The 20,705-nt window shown below is 33.5% G+C and overlaps 2 protein-coding genes across 8 annotated transcripts; one reads left to right on the top strand and one right to left on the bottom strand.

Annotated features, from left to right (window-relative positions):
- The first annotated feature begins 293 nt into the window (after nucleotides 1–293).
- LOC107901692 (choline/ethanolaminephosphotransferase 1) lies at nucleotides 294–4,019 on the top strand. Of its 4 annotated transcripts, none has more exons than XM_041106230.1 (7): nucleotides 294–1,043; nucleotides 1,373–1,451; nucleotides 1,561–1,636; nucleotides 1,734–1,756; nucleotides 1,837–1,896; nucleotides 3,478–3,570; nucleotides 3,672–4,019. In XM_041106230.1, the coding sequence occupies exons 1-7, from the start codon at nucleotides 1,039–1,041 to the stop codon at nucleotides 3,924–3,926; spliced, it is 591 nt and encodes a 196-aa protein (XP_040962164.1). In that variant the 5' UTR covers nucleotides 294–1,038; the 3' UTR covers nucleotides 3,927–4,019. The 4 variants fall into 4 exon arrangements, with proteins under 4 accessions (XP_040962164.1, XP_040962166.1, XP_040962165.1 ...); XM_041106232.1 differs by having other exon boundaries at nucleotides 3,758–4,019; XM_041106231.1 differs by lacking the exon at nucleotides 294–1,043 and having other exon boundaries at nucleotides 1,379–1,451; nucleotides 1,734–1,751.
- Nucleotides 4,020–10,994: 6,975 nt separating this feature from the next.
- On the bottom strand, nucleotides 10,995–19,552 carry LOC107912541 (serine/threonine-protein kinase MHK). Of its 4 annotated transcripts, none has more exons than XM_016840755.2 (20): nucleotides 19,230–19,552; nucleotides 19,042–19,089; nucleotides 17,726–18,104; nucleotides 17,540–17,618; nucleotides 16,337–16,405; nucleotides 16,087–16,176; nucleotides 15,230–15,368; nucleotides 15,049–15,151; nucleotides 14,859–14,911; nucleotides 14,562–14,628; nucleotides 13,563–13,671; nucleotides 13,397–13,462; nucleotides 13,245–13,313; nucleotides 13,107–13,170; nucleotides 12,893–12,997; nucleotides 12,497–12,531; nucleotides 12,342–12,387; nucleotides 12,001–12,076; nucleotides 11,542–11,659; nucleotides 10,995–11,230 (listed from the first exon to the last, which is right to left on the bottom strand). In XM_016840755.2, the coding sequence occupies exons 3-20, from the start codon at nucleotides 17,731–17,733 to the stop codon at nucleotides 11,183–11,185; spliced, it is 1,344 nt and encodes a 447-aa protein (XP_016696244.2). In that variant the 5' UTR covers nucleotides 17,734–18,104; nucleotides 19,042–19,089; nucleotides 19,230–19,552; the 3' UTR covers nucleotides 10,995–11,182. The 4 variants fall into 4 exon arrangements, with proteins under 4 accessions (XP_016696244.2, XP_016696242.2, XP_016696246.2 ...); XM_016840753.2 differs by having other exon boundaries at nucleotides 10,995–11,250; nucleotides 11,547–11,659; nucleotides 19,230–19,549; XM_016840757.2 differs by having other exon boundaries at nucleotides 11,547–11,659; nucleotides 19,230–19,536.
- Between the last annotated feature and the right edge of the window lie 1,153 nt (nucleotides 19,553–20,705).

Consider the following 20,705-nt stretch of genomic DNA (forward strand, 5'->3'; position numbering starts at 1 on the left):
TTTTTATTAAAATATATGATATTTATTTTGAGAGTACTTGATTTTTTTAATAAACATCCAATAAAAAATAGTTATAATAAATATTTTATAAAATCACATAACTAATAATTTTTAACAGACAAAATAAAAAAATTTTAACAGAACAAAACGACGTCGTATTGATCAAAATGAAATAATTTTTGCGACATTTTTATAAAAATACCACAAAAGATAAGCAATTGCGGCGTTTTTATAAAAAACGCCACAAAAAATTTTACTTTAAATAAATGGCGCCATTTTATGCCTAAATTCCCCCTAAAACCCCAAATTTTCCCCCTAAAAATAATCACCTCAGACACTATTACTCCCTCAGCTCTGCGTGAAACCCTAAAGTAATGCCTCCCAAAGCAGCTAAATCCCTAGAAACAATGAACTCGCCTTCGACCTTCTTCTTCAAACCAAGTCCCCCTCTCTCTCTTGCTCTATCTTTGCTTTTTTGCCTGATTTTTTTTTGTTTTTTCTTAGAAAAAAATTGTTTGCATTTATTTGCATTTTTCACTTTCTCTTCTGCATTTCAATTACGTTTTCTGCTCGTTTACTCGGAAAATGATACCACTTTTTTCTCTCTGTTATCATTTTCTAACGTTCAACTTTCTCTTTTGCTGCATTTCATTTTCCATGTATCCAAACAAGCTCTTTTAATTAAAAAAAAGTTCATTGAGCTGTTATTATTATTATTATTATTATTATTATTATTATTTTGGTTAATTTTCATACTAAAATGACGACTTAGAAAGGGGCTTCACCTAAATAGGGTAGGGAACTTTATTAACAATTATTATTATTTTGGGGTAATTCCTGATGAGTCCCTGGATGGTTGGAGTCTTATTGTTTCAACGAGGCAAGTGGCTGTTCCAGATCCATCATCGAAGCTGGAAATACATATTTCCAGGATTTTAGGCAGTTTTTCTTAGTTGTTTTATGGGCTTAAATTGAAGCCGTTTAAGATCATCTACTCCGTTTCACTCCAAGCCTTTGTTTCGTAGACATCTTCAATCCATGAAGTAAGTTCCTTTTTCCAAATCTTTGTTTCGTATAAATGCTTCATATGAAGTCAGATGGGCCATATAACGACAAATTGTGAAGGAAAGGCAAAGAGGTCCCCAAGTCAAATCCATTTTGGCTTAAGATGTCGTTGAAATGGCAGTTTTATTTTATAGTAATGTGATGCAAATTCTGTGTTTGAGACACAACCGTTGTTGCGTTGACTGTCTGTTTAATTAACGTAGTTTTCATATGTAAAATACGTATTTCAACAAGCATTTTAGCTATGTGAATGCTTTTTCTGCTATTTATCTTTCCATTTGGTTTATTTATTTATACCGATTTTCAGGTTTATTTCCCTCACTTGGATTCACCTCCAGCAAGATGGGTTCATTTCGCTCATGGGTTACTTCTATTTTTTATATCAGGTTTATACACCTTAAAGTTATTTCTTCTTTATGGTCTCGTGGTGCGTTATGTTTTTTACTTTAATTTTTAGTACCAATCTTTTTTAATGTATTACTAATTGCCTGCTAGACTTTTGATGCTGTCGATTGGAAGCAAGCAAGAAGAACAAACTCCTCTAGTCCCCTCGGAGAACTTTTTGACCATGGTAATATTACCTTATCTCGTCTTTTCTCTTTGCCATTTACATTAGAAGTTTGTATTCTTACGAAATAATTATTTTTGGCGGTTCTGAAATATTACAGGGTGCGATGCGCTTGCATGTGCGGTACATGTATTTAACTTGTTGCGTTGCATGACAAAGGCTAATGGCATTCCTCATTATATAAGATTTGATTCTTTTCGTAGTTCGAAACCATGGCCTTTGGGAGCACTGCTATGTGTGGAAGGGACAGCTTCTGGTTCTGGGTAATTTCAGCTGTTCCATTTTACTGAGCTTTTTTACAGCTGAGCTTCTTATGTTTGAAACGCGGGAGACGAAAAGAAAAATATCTTTGTTGCCTTTTGGCCTTACTTGATCTGATTTTTTGATTCCTTTGCAAATCAAATTTCTAAGCTTTTGATCTCTGCTTCAAACAGGTATACATAAAAATTTTCTTCAGTTTTCTCATTGTTTTATTGTGTTTACTTGGTTTTAACTTTTTGCTTGCTTTTGAGTCTTAGATCTGCTATATTTTTTCAGTGTTTGATCATTTTGTTCCTTGTTTTCACTTTAAAATCCCTTTATTCATGATTTATGCTAACCTATTTCTTTAATTCTCTGTTTCCAAAGTTAATGGAATCTATTAACTTTAACTATTAATTCAAAAGTTAATCTTTTTCTATGCAAAGAACAAGCATGGGGTTTTCTTTAAATTGATTTCCTTGATTTTTTTTACACTTAAATTATTTTCTTTGCTTGCAGATCTTTTCTTTATTAAAATTTCCATCTAATTTTTGAGTGCTGGGAAATTAAAACATCATGAGGCACCATCCAACAGCTCAATATTTTTTATCTCATATTCTCTGAATACCATAGCACAGTGGCTAGGATGGCTTGCTAAATTTTCTTAAATCTCTGAACTTCCTGTACATTGATGAATTTCTTGCCACATTTTTGTGTGGAACAATTCTTCTTTTTAAATTTGAAAATAATATAAAATAAAATAAAATACAAACCAAGTGTTAAAAGAAGTCGTCCAGTAAATTAACAATTTAGAATCTAGTTGTATCTTTTTTCAGTTAGTATACTTGTATTACTTGACATCTTTCGAAGGATTGTTATGAGAGAATACTTTATTGGGTTGTGTTCTGGATCAAGATCTTCACTTTTGCTTTAACATTTAGTTCTATTGTATTCTTTTATTGGAAGAACTAGAAAGAAATGCAGCATTGTTTTATTGTTTCAGTCATTAAAATTGGCATATATACAATTGTGAATTTTGAATTCTACTGTCTAATATATAGTAAAATATGAAGGTATAATGTGTCTCTGCCCTTTTTAGACCTTATTTTGTTGCAAGAGGATTATTATGACCATAGCATATTACATATATACAATAATTCGTATTATTTTTAATGCACCTCTGATGCCTATGAACTTAGACCAGCTTGTGAAGCTGTGATGCAGCAGTGTATGTGAATAAATTTTCATCACTTGCTTTCAGGTGGTTGAAAATTATAAAGATTTTGCATTCTTAGACTATGCATATTATACCAAATAGAACATTTTACAATCCGTTAGCTTCATAACTTCATTCATACTTTTAGCCCCATTTATTAATTGAAAATAATGTACATTATACCAAGCAAGCAAATGTACATTTTTTTTCTGAAATCTGTCATGTTTACATAATGTTTTTATGCCATTTCTTCAATACCTTCTTCTATAAAAAGGTAGTTTCTTGCTTCTACCTTCAGCTTTCCCATACTTTACTTTGCTTGTTCATGTAAGTCTTTGTAATTATCATTTTCTAAACTACTTTTTTGTTTCTAAATTATGATGCTCAGTTAGTGAATCCGGAGAGTGGCCATAATTATAGAGCTGTCAAAAGATGGACTTCACAAAGGAAGCTGGGTTACTGCCTATTGGACTGTGATAAAGTAAGTATTTATCTTTAACACTTTGAATCAATCATTTGTTTTGCATGATATATTTATTCTTCCTTGTATCTATTATTCCATGATTATTCCATTTTGCTCAGATATTTGTCCCCATACACAAAGACATACATTGCTGTTTAAGGAACACATGCCCTATACTCAGTTGGATTTTTCCATGCTTATGTAGGAACATATGCCCTATGCCCTATTTTCGTTTAAGGACCGCCAAGGAAATTCTGAAACTGAAAGCTGATTCATCGGATGTGTATGTCGGCTTTCATCAACTACTTTCGAAGGCCTTACTAGGAATTGAAATGGTGTGCAAAGACATTGCTTCTTCTGATCTAGGATCTTAGTTTCTTCACTTGTATTAGACTCAACAATGGCTTGCATTGCTTGGTGTTGATTTTACCTAAATTTTGAGGTTTATAATTTATAATTTTTATTAATTATTTATGTTTTCTCACTTTTATTAATTATTATTATTATTTAAGCTTCCTTTATTTGCCTTCTTTTATCATTTTTATAAAAAATTTAATTTAAATAATATTTTTTATTTATCCTTAAAAGTATATTTAAAGTTAAAATTAAAAAAATAAAACATAATATAATATTTATCATAAAAATAAATATTATTTGATTAAAACAATTTTTTTTGCATGATATGTTTTTAACGGTGTTTTTGCGAGAAGCGTCGCTAAAGGTTTGATCTATAGCGGCATTTGTGGGAAAAGCGCCGCTAAAGGTCATGGCCTATAGCGGCGTTTGTGGGAAAAACGCCGCTAAAGATCATGGTCTTTAGCGGCGTTTGTGGGAAAAACGCCGCTAAAGATCATGGTCTTTAGCGGCGTTTGTGGGAAAAGCGTCACTAAAGGTCATGGCCTATAGTGGCGTTTGTGAGAAAAGCGCCGCTAAAGATCATGGTCTTTAGCGGCGTTTGTGGGAAAAGCGCCGCAAATACTTTTAGCGGCATTTTTTAGCGCCGCTAAAGGCCTAAAAAAGCGCCGCTAAAAGCCTGTTTTGGTGTAGTGCTAGGGACACGATTTGCTCCCTGCTTTTCTAGGGTTAGAGCTTTTTGCATGTTTAGTCCTTAGGATTTTTTGGTTTAGGGATTTTAGGGTTTAGGGTTTTGTTAAAATAGTTTAGGGTATAGGGTTTTGTTAAAATAATTTAGGTTTAGGGTGTACGGTTTAAGAATTTTAAAAAATAAATTAGGGTTTAGAGTTTTTTTAAAAATTAATTAAATTAGGTTTTAGGGGTTTTAAATAAATAAATAAATAAAATTAGGGTTTAGAGTTTTTAAGAAAATTAATTAAATTAGGGTTTAGTTTTTTAAATGATTTTGTGTTTAGGTTTAGGGTTTAGAAAAAATTATATTAACAATAAGGATTTTGTTTTTTTTCTACATTAGTTTCAGAAAAATTAATTTTGGGAAGACGGTTCTGAAAAGATAATGTCAAAAACGCTTCAAGCAGGATGCACTGTCAGCAAAATTACTGAAAAAAGCTCCCATGTAAAAGCTTGTTTTCTACAGTAGTTCTTGAAAAAATAATTTTGAGAAGACGGTTCTGAACAAATAGTGTCAAAAACGCTTCAAGCAGGATGCACTGTCAGCAAAAATACTGAAAAAAGCTCTCATGTGGACGTTTTTTTTCTACAGTAGTTCTTAAAAAATAATTTTGAGAAAATGGTTCTGAACAAATGGTGTCAAAAATACTTCAAGCAGGATGCACTATCAGCAAAATTGATGGAAAAAAAACTCCCACGTGGACACTTTTTTTCTACAGTAGTTCCTGTTTGGCCTTAGGCTATAAATGAGCCAATTTTCATTCTCAGGTTGGATAAGTTACAGTAAGAAAAACTAGAGAGGCTAAGCAGGATAGAAATTGAAGATAAGTGAACGTATTATTGTTGTTATTTACTATGAAGGTGAGGTCTGTGACACCGAGAACGATGTTTTTTTATTGGAGAACATAATGCGACTGATTTTTAACAAGAACATAGATTTGAAAGAACTTTGTAAAAGAATTAGGTGCAAAATCTTTGGAACGATGCCAATGAGGGTTTCATCTATTAAGTATCGATTTTGTGCTTCGGTTGATCCCGTGACATATGACTCATTTGATATCAAATGTGTTTCACAAGATCATACCAAGATGGATTCAAATGTGCTTCGGTTTCGTCTATTAATGTTGCATTATTTAACGTACTTTGTTGACAAGTGTTTCACAAGATCATCCCAAGATAGATTTAGATATGATAGCTAGCTTAATACTACTGAAGGTAAAGGCAGATCCCAAGACTTCTGTGTCGGTCTTAATTGTCAATATTCGTAGCTAATTGAGGTGCATGCCCTCTTACCGCAAGGCTTGGATAGTTAAGCAGAATGCGTTGGAAAATATACATAGTGGGTAGGACACTTCAAATAATGAGGTGTGGCAGTGGTGTCAGGTGCTGAAAAGGTACGTCCTAAGTTGCATAACAGACATTGAAACGGGCCCTGCATAATACAACGACCGATTGCTCCGTGGATGCCAAGTGTTCAAGTGTCTATTCTGGAGCTTTAAGCAATGTAGGACGCATTTGTGTATTGCAAGCCATTGGTACAAATTGACGGTACCTTTATATATGGTAGATATACCCATCGACTATTGGTAGCTGTGGCACAGGATGGCGGTGGACATATTTTCGTTTAGTGACACTATTTCCAAAGCGAGCAGCGAATTATAAAAGCCAAATGCAGGGAGGCCATGTATGGTGCAGAAAGGTATTGCAAAAAATTAACAAGGCGAAGGTGCGAGCCAACACCATACACACAGTATGCCACAATTGTGACAACTTATGGTTTCGTGTGACGGAGTTTGACAGACTGAACCAAAGTATTACCGGCGGGTAATATCGTGTACACTTGAGAAATATGGCTTGCGACTGTGGGACATTTGACACACTTCGTTATCCATGCGCTCATACAATTGTAGCTTGTCAGAATCTCCATTTGGATCCTATGAGATATGTCGACAAAATGTACAAAATAGAATACATGTACAATGTGTGGAGACATGTATTCCCACTGGTCCCAGATGAACGTAAGTGGTCGCCTGTATCGCTTGCTCTGTTTAAGTTGTTACCGGATAGAAAATTGTGTCGCAAACTAAAAGGCCTTGCTCGAGTAGAATATGTAATAATATTGATATCCGAGAAATAACGAACCAACAGAACTTATGCGAATGGTGTAAGAACCCAGGTCATACAATTCGATCATGTTTAAATTAAAATAGTTGATAATTGCTATAATGAAACTATGTTGCATTATTTCTATTGCCTTATTCAAAAAAACTTCTATTTTATTAAAAATATAAAAACAATTTACTATTAAAATATTAAAAACAACTTTTATTTTATTAAATGAAACAATATAAAAATAGTTTGTACAAATATATTAAAGAAAATCAATGTATGTGCCAGTCGAAATCAGTGCCATATGGGGGTAGTCGATAGTTAAGCGCTGGATTCCTCATTGGTTCAACTTCCGGTTGGAGTTGTGGTTGCTCTGGCAGAGGTTGTGGTTGTGGGTGTTGGGAGGATGACCCACCTTGATAGAATAAAGAATGCGAATGTGCTTGAATCCCATAAGGCGATGGGGATTGGTAATGAGATGAGCTCCCCGACGGTGCCTCATGCGATCCCTCTTGTGATGATGACCTATATATCGTCAGTTGAGTCAGAGTCATTGGGAAATGAGATGCACCAGGCCATGCATTCCAACCTGGCATAAGACTAGGCAAAGGAAACATATAGGGGTTAGGATACATATAAGGGCTAGGATACATATAAGGGGCCCGGGGTTTATGTGGGCGCTGTTGATGGGCCCATGCCTCATCCCTTCTCCTTAGATTTAAATGGCCCCGTCGTTCTCTTTCGACACAAATTTGCCAACGCCTCTGCTCTTTCGACAGCAAATATGGCTTGCCATGGATCCTAAACCATGGCATGTAATCCAGCGCGTACGCTAACACTGGAACGATGATCAGTTCGCAAGTAGGTATATGATCATATCAATTTTCCCAAATTTTGATATATTCTGAAAAGAATACCGGTCAATTTGTATTCGATTATCGTTAGTCAATTTTGTGCTTATTATCGAGCACCTCAGGTGCCACGGGAATTGGTTGTCGGAATCTAAATTGCTGCAAGACTCTATCCGTCTGGTTCATATCGACAGTAGCATAGTTCACAAATGGGACCTTAACATGCCAAATGTTCGGATTTTGAAAGAATTCATCCGAAATTACTGCCTGAATTGCCGAATCCTCGTATGGTGTCCATTGAAACTATATGAACGTGATAAAAATATTAGTTATATACATAATACAAAATACTAAATATGAAACAACTATTTTATATATATTTTTTATTTAATACTTACTTGTGCTTCCGACCGTTGGTCTAATAAAAACCGTATATTTTCAAGAGCGGTAGGTATTCCAACATAACTCGTCGAATGATTTCACCTAATTAAATAAATTTTTAGCATACAATTATATTTTAAATCTATGTAATAATTGTAAAATCTAATATAAAATTTACCTCGTTATAAGTGGAAATGTATATGACTGGTTCACTCGAGGACGTAAAAATAGAAAGTGAAACCGAGCCCATGATTGTAGTAGTGATAGGCAACCTCCGATTTTAACTTTATTTGGTGGTGTTGCCCAACACATCTCCCGGTATATGTTGCCAACACGGCAAACCCCAAACTAAATTTGCCAACTGCTCTAAAATTAACGAGTTTCAGTAGCCACCTCAGATGTACGAGGTTTCGTGACAAGTCTGGCATCAGATAACCTCCAATCATCTCAAGGATGTATGCCCGAGCATATCGTATTCTTTTTACTTCAGTCGAATAATTCTTCGACTTCAGGAATGTGTATCATAACTAGCCCATCTCGATCCGACCTCCGTAAATATTATCCGAAATTGCACCCAAAAGATCGTAGCATACGGCTCCCCAATCAGCAGATTGAACGGGCCCGGTGAGTGCGGACCCATCCACCGACAATCCCAATTGTAACTGCACGTCCTCCAAAGTGATGGCACACTTTTCGCATGGAAGATGAAATGTGTCTCGGGTCTCCACCTCTTTATTAACGCGCTGATGAGTTTCGGGTCCAACTTACACCCTCGGCCTATAGTGGCCACGTGCCAAAAACTCGCTTCCTTGAAGTAATTTTCTATGAACGATGATGGAGGACCAGATATATTACGAATATAACATTGTAACACCCTATCTATAGATTGTTATAAAAAATTATAAAATAAAAATTAATTAAAATTACATAAATGAAAAAAATTAAATAATATTCAAAAATTAAAATTAACCTTTACCATTTTTATTTATTCGACGGAGATATGTTTATGATCGAGAAGAATTAATTTCCCAGCCATTGCTAACACTAATTTAGAAAAAAAATAAATGAAATAATTAATTAAAGAGAGCTTTGAGAAATTTAGGGAGAAATTTGAGAGCTTTTTTGCCAAATTTAGAAGAAATATTGTGTGAAAAAAATAGGAGGGGGGAGGGTTTTTATAGTTTTTTATTTTGACTATTGGACCCCCCAACAGTCAAAAATTTAAATGGCTGCTGGGAAAAAACACGAAGAAAATTGTGTTCCCGGGGGAGTGATTTTGCCACGTCAGCAAAACGCTTCCACATCAGCGCGTTTTGTGCTGATTTGGCAAAATTGCTCCCCCAGTGACGCGATTTGCTAAAATTTCACTCAAAAACGCTCCTACATCGAAGCGTTCTGCATATTTCAGCCCTTTCTGGTAAATAATAAAAAAATTGGCCCATTTCCGTAAATAAAGTTTGAAATGGGTCTTTATTGGTAAAATGGTATGTGGATATGTATAAATATGAAAAATTAAAATTAAAATTTATTTTTATTTTTTAAAATATAAAATAATTTCGTCTTAATTATCTTTAGGGTTAATATCTAATTTGCCTTTCAACTTGTTCCAAAAATACCTAATTTGTAGTTGATTTTTTTTTGGACCTATTTAGTGCCTGAACTTATATTCTGTCACTTAGGTTGGTACCTCATTAACACCGTTAGCTTATGCTGACATGGCATTGATAGCCAATCTGTTGGTGACACATTGCAGCTTCTTAGTATGGCACGTGACAGATATCAATTTTTAAAAAATACTTTAAAAATAAATTAATTAAGAAAAAAGTATAGTTTTCTTTCACATCAAGACTCAACCTAAACAAAATTTTATACTTTTTTAATTAACTTATTTGTTTTTTAAAAAATTTAAAATTTTTTATTTATGCTCGTCAAGTGGCATAGAAGCTACCACATGTCACTACCAGATTGGTTGTGAGTGCCATATCAACTCAAACTAACGGTGTTAGTATGAATGTACCAACTTGGGTGACGAAATACAAATTTTAGTACCAACTAGATCTAAGAAAAATTCAAGTACCAACTAAGCACTTTTGAACAAATTGAAGGGGCAACTACATATTAACTCGTATCTTTGTTATTCAAGTCATACACCAACAATGAACGAGCAAGTAGACAGAAATTTGATCTTTCTGCATTTTTTTTTGTACAATAATTGTTTGTGAAAGTTGCATCATTCTTTTAATTCGATGGTAATTGAGATTGATTTCGGTAAGATTAAAAATAGCAATGATGGTAGTAAATTTAGTTACTGTAGTATTGAGATTAAATACTATAACAATTAAATTAAAATTAGTGATAAAATATATGTTTGGATTCAATAGTAACAATAGCATTGAGATGAATTATAATAAAACGTAAAAAAGACCATTAAAGACATTAAATTAAATACATATAAAAAAATTAATTTGAATTATATTTAGTTTTTAAGGTATTTTATTTGATATTTATAAAGTTTATAAATCATTACATTACGTTAAGATGTTATATTAAACAATTATTTTATTAATAAACTTGTTTATTATTCATGTAATATTTATTTTTATTAATTAATACTAATTTATAATAAATATTTGTTTAATTATTATATTCAATAAATTTTAAAATATTTATTATGTAATAAAAATATTATATTATTTTTAATTTTTTTCAGGAACAATAAACTAAAAGTTAAAAAAAAAATGTAAATAGTCATTTTTTACCGGCCTGTTTGTCTTTAACTGGAACCTTAACGCCAGTCACAAATTGGATGAGCAGCGGTTATGAGGGAGAAAATCTCAACTCACTAGATGTAAATAAAAACAATTTCAAATCCCATTGAAATGGAATATTCTCTAAAAATTCCTCCTAAAATAAAAGATAATAGAATTGTAATGAGAAATTCTATCATGCTTTTTTTTCCCAATAACGCAATTTCAAAAAGAAAAAACCTATAATGTAAACTATTTTAGATACGAGTCAGAATCCAACCTCTTTTTCTATTGATATATCATCAATACAACTTATTATTTAACAAAAGCACTTAGTTAATCTTAATTTTAAGTATATCTAAAAATATTAAACACACAAATTTTTAGGGCCAAGTCGGTAAAGTTCATGCATGGTCTATGATATGGCAATGAAATACATGGTGAGATAGACAGTCATTACCAAAGCCTTGCATCTGCTCGAGAATCACAGACATTTTCCCTTACCTGCATATACCGTCGGCACACTGCACACAGTGAGACAAAAGAGGGGAGAAAGATTTGCATTAACCAATATCAATATTCAAGCCAAAGGGTGAAATTTCCTATACTCGGAAGTGATAGAAATCTGAAAAACTTCCCAGAAACTTTCCCAGGAAAGATTTTGCCGATCAATACAGGCAAAGCTTAGATTAGACAACAATAGAAGCTATGAGAGTGCTAAATGGATCCGACTTTACAAAAACAAATTAAATAAATTACAAATTCTCTACAGGCCCTTATTAGATTATCCAACCAACTCAGTCAGAGGGGATAACCTTACTGGAAGGGGGAGGCCACAGCCAATAATTTTGACGAACTGGGAGATTAGGCTGCAATGATGCGATTGTGAACCCAGCAGATTGTGGAACTCCAATTGGTGGATGCTGAATCGAACTGCCATGAAAAATTTCCACCGCAAAGAAGGGGGAATATAAAATATCATATCATCATTGGTAGGACAGTGATGAATGTAATGCACAAAAGAGGTAACAAATACATTAAGATACTCTAATAATAGCATATGCTAAATGCATGAATGAGAAAATTTATTTCTCATGTATGGTTAAATTTAAATGGTAAACCAAACCACTACATCATTAGAGAAGTAATTTACAAACTGCTAAAGATAAAATATATTACACGAAAAATCAAGGGACCATCACATATGTCCAGTTAAAGTATCAATACACCTAACCGTTACTGCTAGAGTCTCTGCACAAAAAGAAAGAACTCACCTAAATGAGAGAGACAAGGAGGATTCAACTGGTGTGTGAATTCCATTTTGATCAGGAGTAAGCAATGACCAAAAAACTGAGAATGAAAAATACCCACGGACAATTAGTTGCAAAACATTATATTCTAAGCAAGAAAGAGAATTAAATAACTGGTGAAAATTGTTGTTTGTGGAAAGTTCAACAAGAAGGTAGCATTAACTCAAATAAACCATGGTATTCAGATTAACGTTCAGAATAAAGATCCATTTCTCATTCATAATAGCTTTATGCATCACTATTGTCAATTCCCCTTTCCCTGAGTCTATTTCTGAAGAGAGTATTTGAGGATCATATGAATTGACCTGATTGCTCTGGATGATCTTTCAGACTAGGACAAAACAGTATATCCTGCATTATGAAGTCTAGTTAGCCATATTTCTGGAATGTAAACAAATCCACATCAAAGATAAATAATAGCCAAGAGAAATTTTGTTAAGTACAGGTCTGCTGAACTCACCTCTTCCATACGCTGAGAGCCATTATGGACTGCCTCTGCAGAAAATAAATGAGTCAGATTCTTAATTCTAAAAATAAAAGTAAACCCCTCGACAAAGACCTGGCAGAAAAGGATACAAAGAGAGAAAACGCACAAGAAATGTTCCAACAAATGGAAGTGTATCCATAAATACCATATCAATAGACTTCCTCAACAATGGTGCTCTTATTGGATCTTAAACCAGATCCAGGATTAATGACGACATGGTCAATCCACAATAACCCAGAAGATGGAAAAGGGTGTCTACTCATGCAATATGCATATTTATGCAGTTGATGGTTAAATTTGAGAGGCAACGGTAGCTAAAAAGGACAACAGTCTACTGAACCACAAACGCAGGACATACAATAATCTTACTTAATTTTGGAACACTTGGTTTCACCGCAAGCGTCAGGCCCAGAAAACAATCATCAGGTTCAGTGTCGAAATCCCATAGATTCAACTCAAGATTTGGCTTTGACTCTGCAAAATAGTACAAGAAAACATTAATTTGTTGAACCAGAAAAAAAAGAGAACATAAATCGTTATCTAATAGTCTCACATGGAACTAGTAGTGAACTTCAAAACTCACCCATGTTGTTTAGCCTCAGCTCAAGTGGATCATGCAGTCGTGGATGAGGAATGCGAGCATCCACCTGTCCAGGATTTTTCAGTAAAAGTGATATAATACAAATAGAAATCTGAAATAACTCCAAATAACATGTATTACATTAAAAAAAGGATGCTGCAATGCCTGATCTGCTGTTGGCCTCCTTAATGGATCCCATGAAAAAAGTTGCTACAGACATTCAAAGCAGGGGGTGTAAGATACTATAGTAGAGCAAATGTTACTTTGCTAAATCCTAGTTAACCACATCATACCATGATTAAATCAACAGCCTCCGGGCTGGCATTAGGAATGATATCTGATAGGTTGGTAGGTAAAATCTGCCCAAAAGTAATGATCACAAATAAGAATAAAATAAAAGAGGACAGCAAAGATAGCCACCAATATACAACTAATAAATAATTTTTTTTAAAAACCTACCTCAGAATAACTAATATTGATTAGACGAGAGATGTTAGTTGCTTCAGGAAAGGAAGTCCAATCAGGCGCACCCAAAACACAGCATATCTTGTACAGTTGATCTATTTCACTGCCAAGAGGTGAAGGTATTAACCATAAGAAGAAAAATCATGATAAACTACATATCTATCTTTTACTTCAGTGGTAAATGTTAAAGAACAGAACAGCATGCATAACACCTAAAAATATTTTTGGCAAGTAAAGAGATGTTCTTGCCAAAACTAAAAGACATTCCTATTTATAGTTATGCATCATAGAACTCATAAGACTATTAAATAAAAGGATAACAGATATTCCTTCCTCAATATCTATAGTTATGAATCTCTACCCATAAATGTATGCACACAGCTTATTATGCAGATGCAGAAAATAGCATGTATAAATTGGCAAAGGAGGCAGGATGCTATGAGAAAATTTCCATAAAATATTTTGTGCATAAACAGAAAAAGATCCTACATATGTATGTAGGATCAATTGGGTTCAGGTTAGAAGGGCTAAAAGGACAAATGAATACAGTAAAACAGAAAAGAAAAACAAAATCAACCATGTTGTGTTCATTTTTTCTGGGAATGGAATGTTAGATTACTAGTTACATACAATCAATCAACTATTAACTTTAAGCCATTTGAAGTAACAAGACTAGCAGTCATAACCAGATTGCCAACAGAATTACCAAAGTCAAGTATCACAGGACATACCAACTATATGTTACAGGAAACTTTATCAAGACCAAACTTGTATACAAACTTAAGGAATAATTGAAGTTAGCCTATGCCAATAGTATAATACACATTGGGCCAACACAGTAATGGAAAAAATGTTGCAAATCAAAGTATTTGCATTGCTTGTATACTTTTATGCTGTGAGAAAAGATATAATTGCCAGCACAAAAGGGTTGGCTTAATCTACATCATTGTCCACCAAAATTAAAAAGAGAAAAACTCAGAAATAATAAATCACCTTTCACCAGGAAAAATAGGAGATGAAGTAAAAAGCTCCGCTAATATAGCACCAACAGCCCACATATCTGTAAACGCTACTATTATCAGACACCATTCAAGCAAAATATATATGGATAAACCTTAAAGTGACACAAAATCTGAAAGAAAGAAATGACAAAAATCAAACCAACATGGAAAACAAATCATCTGCTGCAAGTAAAGTTCTGGATTGGTCCCACAGTATCATAAGGCTACTAAAAGAAGATGCACATATGTACACACACAAAGATAATTAAATCAAGTACCACCCACATACCAATAGCAGGAGTGTAAGAGGAAGATTGCAACAAGACTTCTGGAGAACGGTACCTGACGTGTTTAACCCACAAATCATTAGAAGAGAAAAATAATACTGGATGAACAGCAAGACTGCTCCCATATTGTGTGAACATAAACAAACAAGAATGCAAAGTAAATGAGATGATATCCACCGCACAAGTACTCACCATCGAGTAGAAACATATTCTGTATAAGGAGGCATTGATGATACTTCTCTTGCCAGTCCAAAATCCGCAATTTTCAGAACATCCTTTGTCACCAGCAAGTTCTCTGAAAAAAGCAAATACTTCACTATAAAGATATCCACCATAACAACTTTCAAAATGCAGAAATGAAAGGAAGATTTACCAGGTTTCAAATCTCGATGAAAATATCCATTTCTATGCATGTGAGCAAGTCCTTGCAGCATCTGAGACATGAAGCTGCGTATCTCCCATTCAGAAAAAGGTTCCTGCCGCTCTCTCATGATTTGGTAAAGGTTATGTTCCTAGAAAGAAATACCCAACCTCTTACAATTGCACTTGAAAGGGTTTCATTCAGCTTCATACTTGATGACAGGAAATAATTTATTGCACTATGGATGACCTCATCTGAAGATGCAAATAAGCCACTTGGCAATGAATTGTACAGAAGTACACAATTATTGTATTATTATATTTAAAGGAAAGAGTTATGTTCAATAGTGAGATCAGCAGGCAAAAACAGCCACTTGAAACCTTTATTGTTTAAGAAAAAAATCTATGATATTTTGTTGAAAGAGATAAAATTGGAGAGTTTTTTTCTTTTCTTTTCTTTGGTTTTTCCCTGCCTGCCTTTGGGAAAAGGGGAGGGGAGTAGTTAGTATCTGCACAACTCTTCCACTAGAATCAATTATAGAATTCTTCAAAAGTGAATCCCTTTCAAATTTTAAAAGCTTAAACATTGTAATTAATTGAACAGATCCTGGTAACCTAGCACCTGCTTAAGAAATGATTCCAAAATGGTATTTGTAACCAAGACATGGACAAGTTCTCTCCATGTTCCTAGTTCCTAGTTCCAGTCTAATCAGTCATGTCCCCAAGCTTTGTGTTGACCAAAAAGATTGAAAATAAGGCAACTGAAATTATAATTGCGGGGAATGAAGATACAATAGTTACGTGGAAGATAAAATCACAAAACCCATGCTTTGGCAGAATAATAATGTGAAGTTGGAAAAGCACCCTTACCATGTACTCGAAAATGAAGAATAGTTCATTGCTTTCCCTGACAACCTCCTTTAACTTTACAATATTAGGGTGATTTAGTTTACGAAGGGCCTGCAGATAAATAATTCACTAATTTTGTCAAAGAAAATGGGAAAAGCTTACCTTAACTTCTCTTAGATGAGGGTACACAATAAATGGAACACGCTCTTAAGATTAAGGCTTATGTAAAAAGCAAAGGACTCTTAACATTCAAAGAAATATTACAGCTTACCTTAACTTCTCTTAGATTCATACACTCTTCCCAAAAGTAGAACTTTCTTTTCATTTTCTTAACAGCAACCTAGATTGAAAACATTTACAAAAAGCATGAGGAGCAACAACTCAAGGAAGTTCCACGTTCAGTAAATTCACTATTATCATGAGAAATATAATAGAGTATAAATAGGAAAAAAAAAATTCAAGACAGCCACCTACAATAGACTGAGTTAAGTTTTTTCCAATCCAAGGTCTTCCTCATTATCATTGAGCAGTTGATGAACCCCATTGAGGCAAGAAACACCAGAATCATTTTCCAAAGTGAACATTTCAGCTCCTAAGTTTTTCTAATATTGTTCATATTATACGTTATATGTGTGTATACACATATACATATATATATGCTCCAATTTTCTATTAGAAGACTCAGCTGGTGTTCATATATGCTCTAACATGTCAAGCCATGCATGTATCCAACTCCCAATTTTCTAGTTCCGTAAAGTTATAGTTTTAAGCAGAGCGTTCCATCTCAAACATGGTCATTAGGGTTTAGAATTTTGAAACCTTATTTTAACTTTTCAAATAATAGGCAGCTCAAAATGTTTGCCAACCCCTCCTACTACAAGGGGGTGAGGGTGGTAGATATACACAATCAGGTGAATAGACAGAAGGACCATCAACTGTGGTTCAGACGCCCTAAGATATGCAGGAAATCAGATATAAGCTTTAAAGTAACCTCCAGAAATTAGCAGCAGGTACATGAAAGATTGACCAATTAAAAACAAAGAATTCACATAATGGTTCAGAAAGTGACTTCAAAATTGATCCTATATTCATCATTTGCTATCTCCAAGGCATTGAGGTCATTTCAATCATCACATAAGACCAATGTACAAAAATCTGGCTTGTCGCACTCACAACTAGAAGCAACTAGTGCTGACTTTCCTCATGTTAAAAGAAAACTTCTAAGTGAAGCTAAGCATACAACATTAATCATTAAATTAACTTAAATAGGTGAGGTACAAGACTTAAGTTGAATTTCCCACACATCAAAGGAATTTTTTAACTTCAGCAAAGTATATAATATTAATCATTGAATTAACTTCTACCATACCTGAGGAACAAATGAGAAGAACATATCTTAATGATAAATAAAATAAATCATGTAGTTATGTAAACAGAAAGATAAAAAAAGCAACTACTGGAGCAAGTTCCTTACAATCTCAAATGTTTCTATATTGAAGGCTTTGAACACACTACCACAGGTACCATCTCCAAGCTCCTCCGAAATTTTATACCTAAGTGACAAAAGAGAAAGTAGCAAGATATAGTGACAAAGAAATACAAACTTCAAATGACAACTTGACAAATTTAACCAATATTAAATGCAGTGCAAGAAACAAACCTTTCCATTCTTGCAGTTGTAGCAGATGACAATCAACAATTTGTCAATGTAGTTCTAGCAACCTCCAAATAGAGGTGTCTACAGTACTGACATAGGCTTGACCACTAGCTTGCATATATGGTTTACTGCTAGACTGTAGCATGAAATGTATGATACTGACAGGAACAGACTTCTCATCGTAAGAATGATAGAATATCAGCCAGAAAATAATCAACATTCTCAACTGCAGCTTCTACAAGCTGCGTCCAGCTCTTATCATCTAAAATCAACGAATTTACAAGACCTCCAATAGAACTCCAGTACAAGTCTTAAACTTCCTGTGTTGATCCATTTTCTTTACACTCAGATTAACTGATGCCCCATATATCAAGATCCGGGTCTGTAAACAACCACCGAAAATCAGCATACCTCAGCAAGATTGAATTGCTTTTCATTTATAAATCATGATCTAAAGAAAGGAAACTGACCAACATATTAGACAGAAAGCCATTATTAGAATGAATGTTATAAGGCTTGCAATACTTTTTTAGAAAAATAATACTATCCAAGGAGATTGTAACACAGTGGTGTATAGACACAGAAACAAACGTTGACTGAGGATCATGGATGAAATTTTAGGTGGTCAGAAACAAAAAAAGCCAGCATCAGTCTTTCCCTCCTTACTTGCTTTTACTAATTATCAAAGTGTTCTGTAACGAATTAAGTCTCTGGATTTCCAACAAGGAGATTTTTGCAAGAATTACATCCACAAATTCAAACAGATCTCCTATATGTAAAGCCACCGATACAGTTATTTTTAACAGCTTAGCCATAAATATAAACATCAAACTTAATCATAACACAAATATAGAAGGGGGGGGTGACTTGCTTGAAGTCCTCGATCTTTTAAAGCCAAAAAAGATAATCCAATCAATTTGAATTGAAAATAACAAAATAAATCATCAAAAGAGTAGAAGGGAGAACCTATCCCTGAAAAAAAAAACTCCGCAATTGAAATTTGAAACAAGAATTACAACAAGGGCGTAAACAGCAACTAAAACCAAATATCTATCAGTGATTAGCAAAAGAAAAAAAACATATACTTTCTATTTCCTCGAGAAGAAAAAGACGCGTTATTCCTTTTATAAAAAATTAAAATATGCAAATCTTAAACTACGAATTTATTATCCAACGAACACCAGAACTCAGTTATGCTTAATTCAATCACATAGGCCATGGCCGAACTAAAATCAATGTCCTTTCCTTTACCACTTTTATTATTAAAAAAGAGAGCAACATTAAAAGAAAAGAATCAAAAGCTTTCGGAGACTTTTTACCTCTCCGTTTTCTCGGGAAACAAACAGGAAGTAAAACGAAAACTCCAACTGCATTCCAATGTGAAAGAAAAAACAGAGCTCAGCAAAAATATATATATCGAAACAACGATTCTGAATTCACGAAATTACACAATTTTTAAAACAAAAAAAGAAAGGAAGACAGGGTGAAAGAGATAGATTAAACTCACCTTCCAATGCAAAACGCGTAAACTATCTAAGAAAGAAAAAGAAACAGATCGCAATGCATAAACGACGTTGTTTAAAACAATGAAAAGAGAAGAATTTCAGAGAGAGAGAGAGAGAGAGAAAGAGAGCGAGATTTAGATTACTGGATAAGCCATATGAGAGAGAATTCCGCAGAAGAAGCGAAGGAGAAGAAACCAAGGAAAAATACAATAGTAATTAAAATATTGTTTAAAAAAAAAGATAATTATAGTTTTTTCTTTCTTTCTTTCTTTATTTTTCTTTAAAAAATTGAAAGTTGAAACGAAGAACAATGCTTGGTTGTGGTGGGGAAGGTAGGTGGTCCAGAGATAATATAATATTATTTATTTTTCAAATTACTAGATTGTCCCTGTAAAGTTTGATATATTACGGAATTACATTTTCTTGACGAGATTGCCCTGATCGGATGGATAAGGAGTGACGTGGACGGCAACTTAAATATGCGCGTCAAGTGCGGGACATAAGCGTCATTAAAGATAAGCTTATGGGCGGTGTTGTCTGTGGGAAATTTTTAAGTGCGGGTTTGGCGTGTGATTGATACGGTTCGGATTCTACCTGTTCCTTTGCGTGATTCGGGTCTAAATTAAGGATCGGTTCCTATTGGGGATTGGAATTTGGAACTGCTGCCCGGGATAGCATAGCCCATTCATGCTATTGAGCTTAACAGCTGACAAGTAGATGTCATCAAACTTGTACTAGAAACTGATTTTATTAATTACAATTTAATTTATCAACAACTAAAAATGTATTTTAATCTTCTGAACAAGTATTAAACTAGTTAATTTATTTTTAAAATGCTTTAAATTTTTTTGATTTTTTTATCTTTATACAGTTTTGCTAGGGGTATAAATGAATAGAATGTTCGATAAACTATTCGTAAACCGTTCGTATAATGTTCATTTCTATTCATTTATTAATCTAAATAAATGAGTATGAACAAAATTTTTATATTTGTTTAATAAGTGAACGAACATGAACAGAGGAGTGTTCGATTCGTTTATGTTCACGAACAAGCTCGTTTATTGACTCTTTTATTTATTAATGATATTTTCTTATAAAGATTCTATTAGTATATATTAATAAAATTATCTTAAAACTCGTTTATTGTTCCATTATTATATATTAATAAAATTATCTTGGTTTGTATTTTTTTTCGTTTATAATATGATTATTAATATTTATACTTGACTATTTTATATCTAAACAATATATGTGTGTATGTATTATTTATTAACATTGTTCGTGAACATGTTCAATTATATGTTCATGAACATATTCGTTTTAATATTCGTGAACATGTTCGATTAAGTTAAATGAACATGCTCGTGAACATTAAACAAACGAATATGTACACACATAATTTTAAATAAACAAACATTAACACAAATTTGAAATTCTTAATAAACACAAACTGAACACAAACAAGCTTTAAAATAAAC

The sequence above is a fragment of the Gossypium hirsutum genome, chromosome D11 (genome assembly GCF_007990345.1).
Source record: "Gossypium hirsutum isolate 1008001.06 chromosome D11, Gossypium_hirsutum_v2.1, whole genome shotgun sequence".
NCBI classification, from domain to species: Eukaryota; Viridiplantae; Streptophyta; class Magnoliopsida; order Malvales; family Malvaceae; genus Gossypium; species Gossypium hirsutum.

Bases quoted from the DNA above. Each gene is read 5' to 3' on its own strand.
- LOC107912541 (XM_016840753.2), bottom strand. The intron at 16,406-17,539 runs GTAAGGAACTTG...TTTTCAATCTAG, and splicing joins ATATAGAAACATTTGAGATT to GTTGCTGTTAAGAAAATGAA. The intron at 13,463-13,562 runs GTAGGTTTTTAA...ACTTTTGGGCAG, and splicing joins TCAATATTAGTTATTCTGAG to ATTTTACCTACCAACCTATC.
- LOC107901692 (XM_041106230.1), top strand. The intron at 1,757-1,836 runs GTACATGTATTT...TTCTTTTCGTAG, and splicing joins GCGATGCGCTTGCATGTGCG to TTCGAAACCATGGCCTTTGG. The intron at 1,897-3,477 runs GTAATTTCAGCT...TATGATGCTCAG, and splicing joins GGGACAGCTTCTGGTTCTGG to TTAGTGAATCCGGAGAGTGG.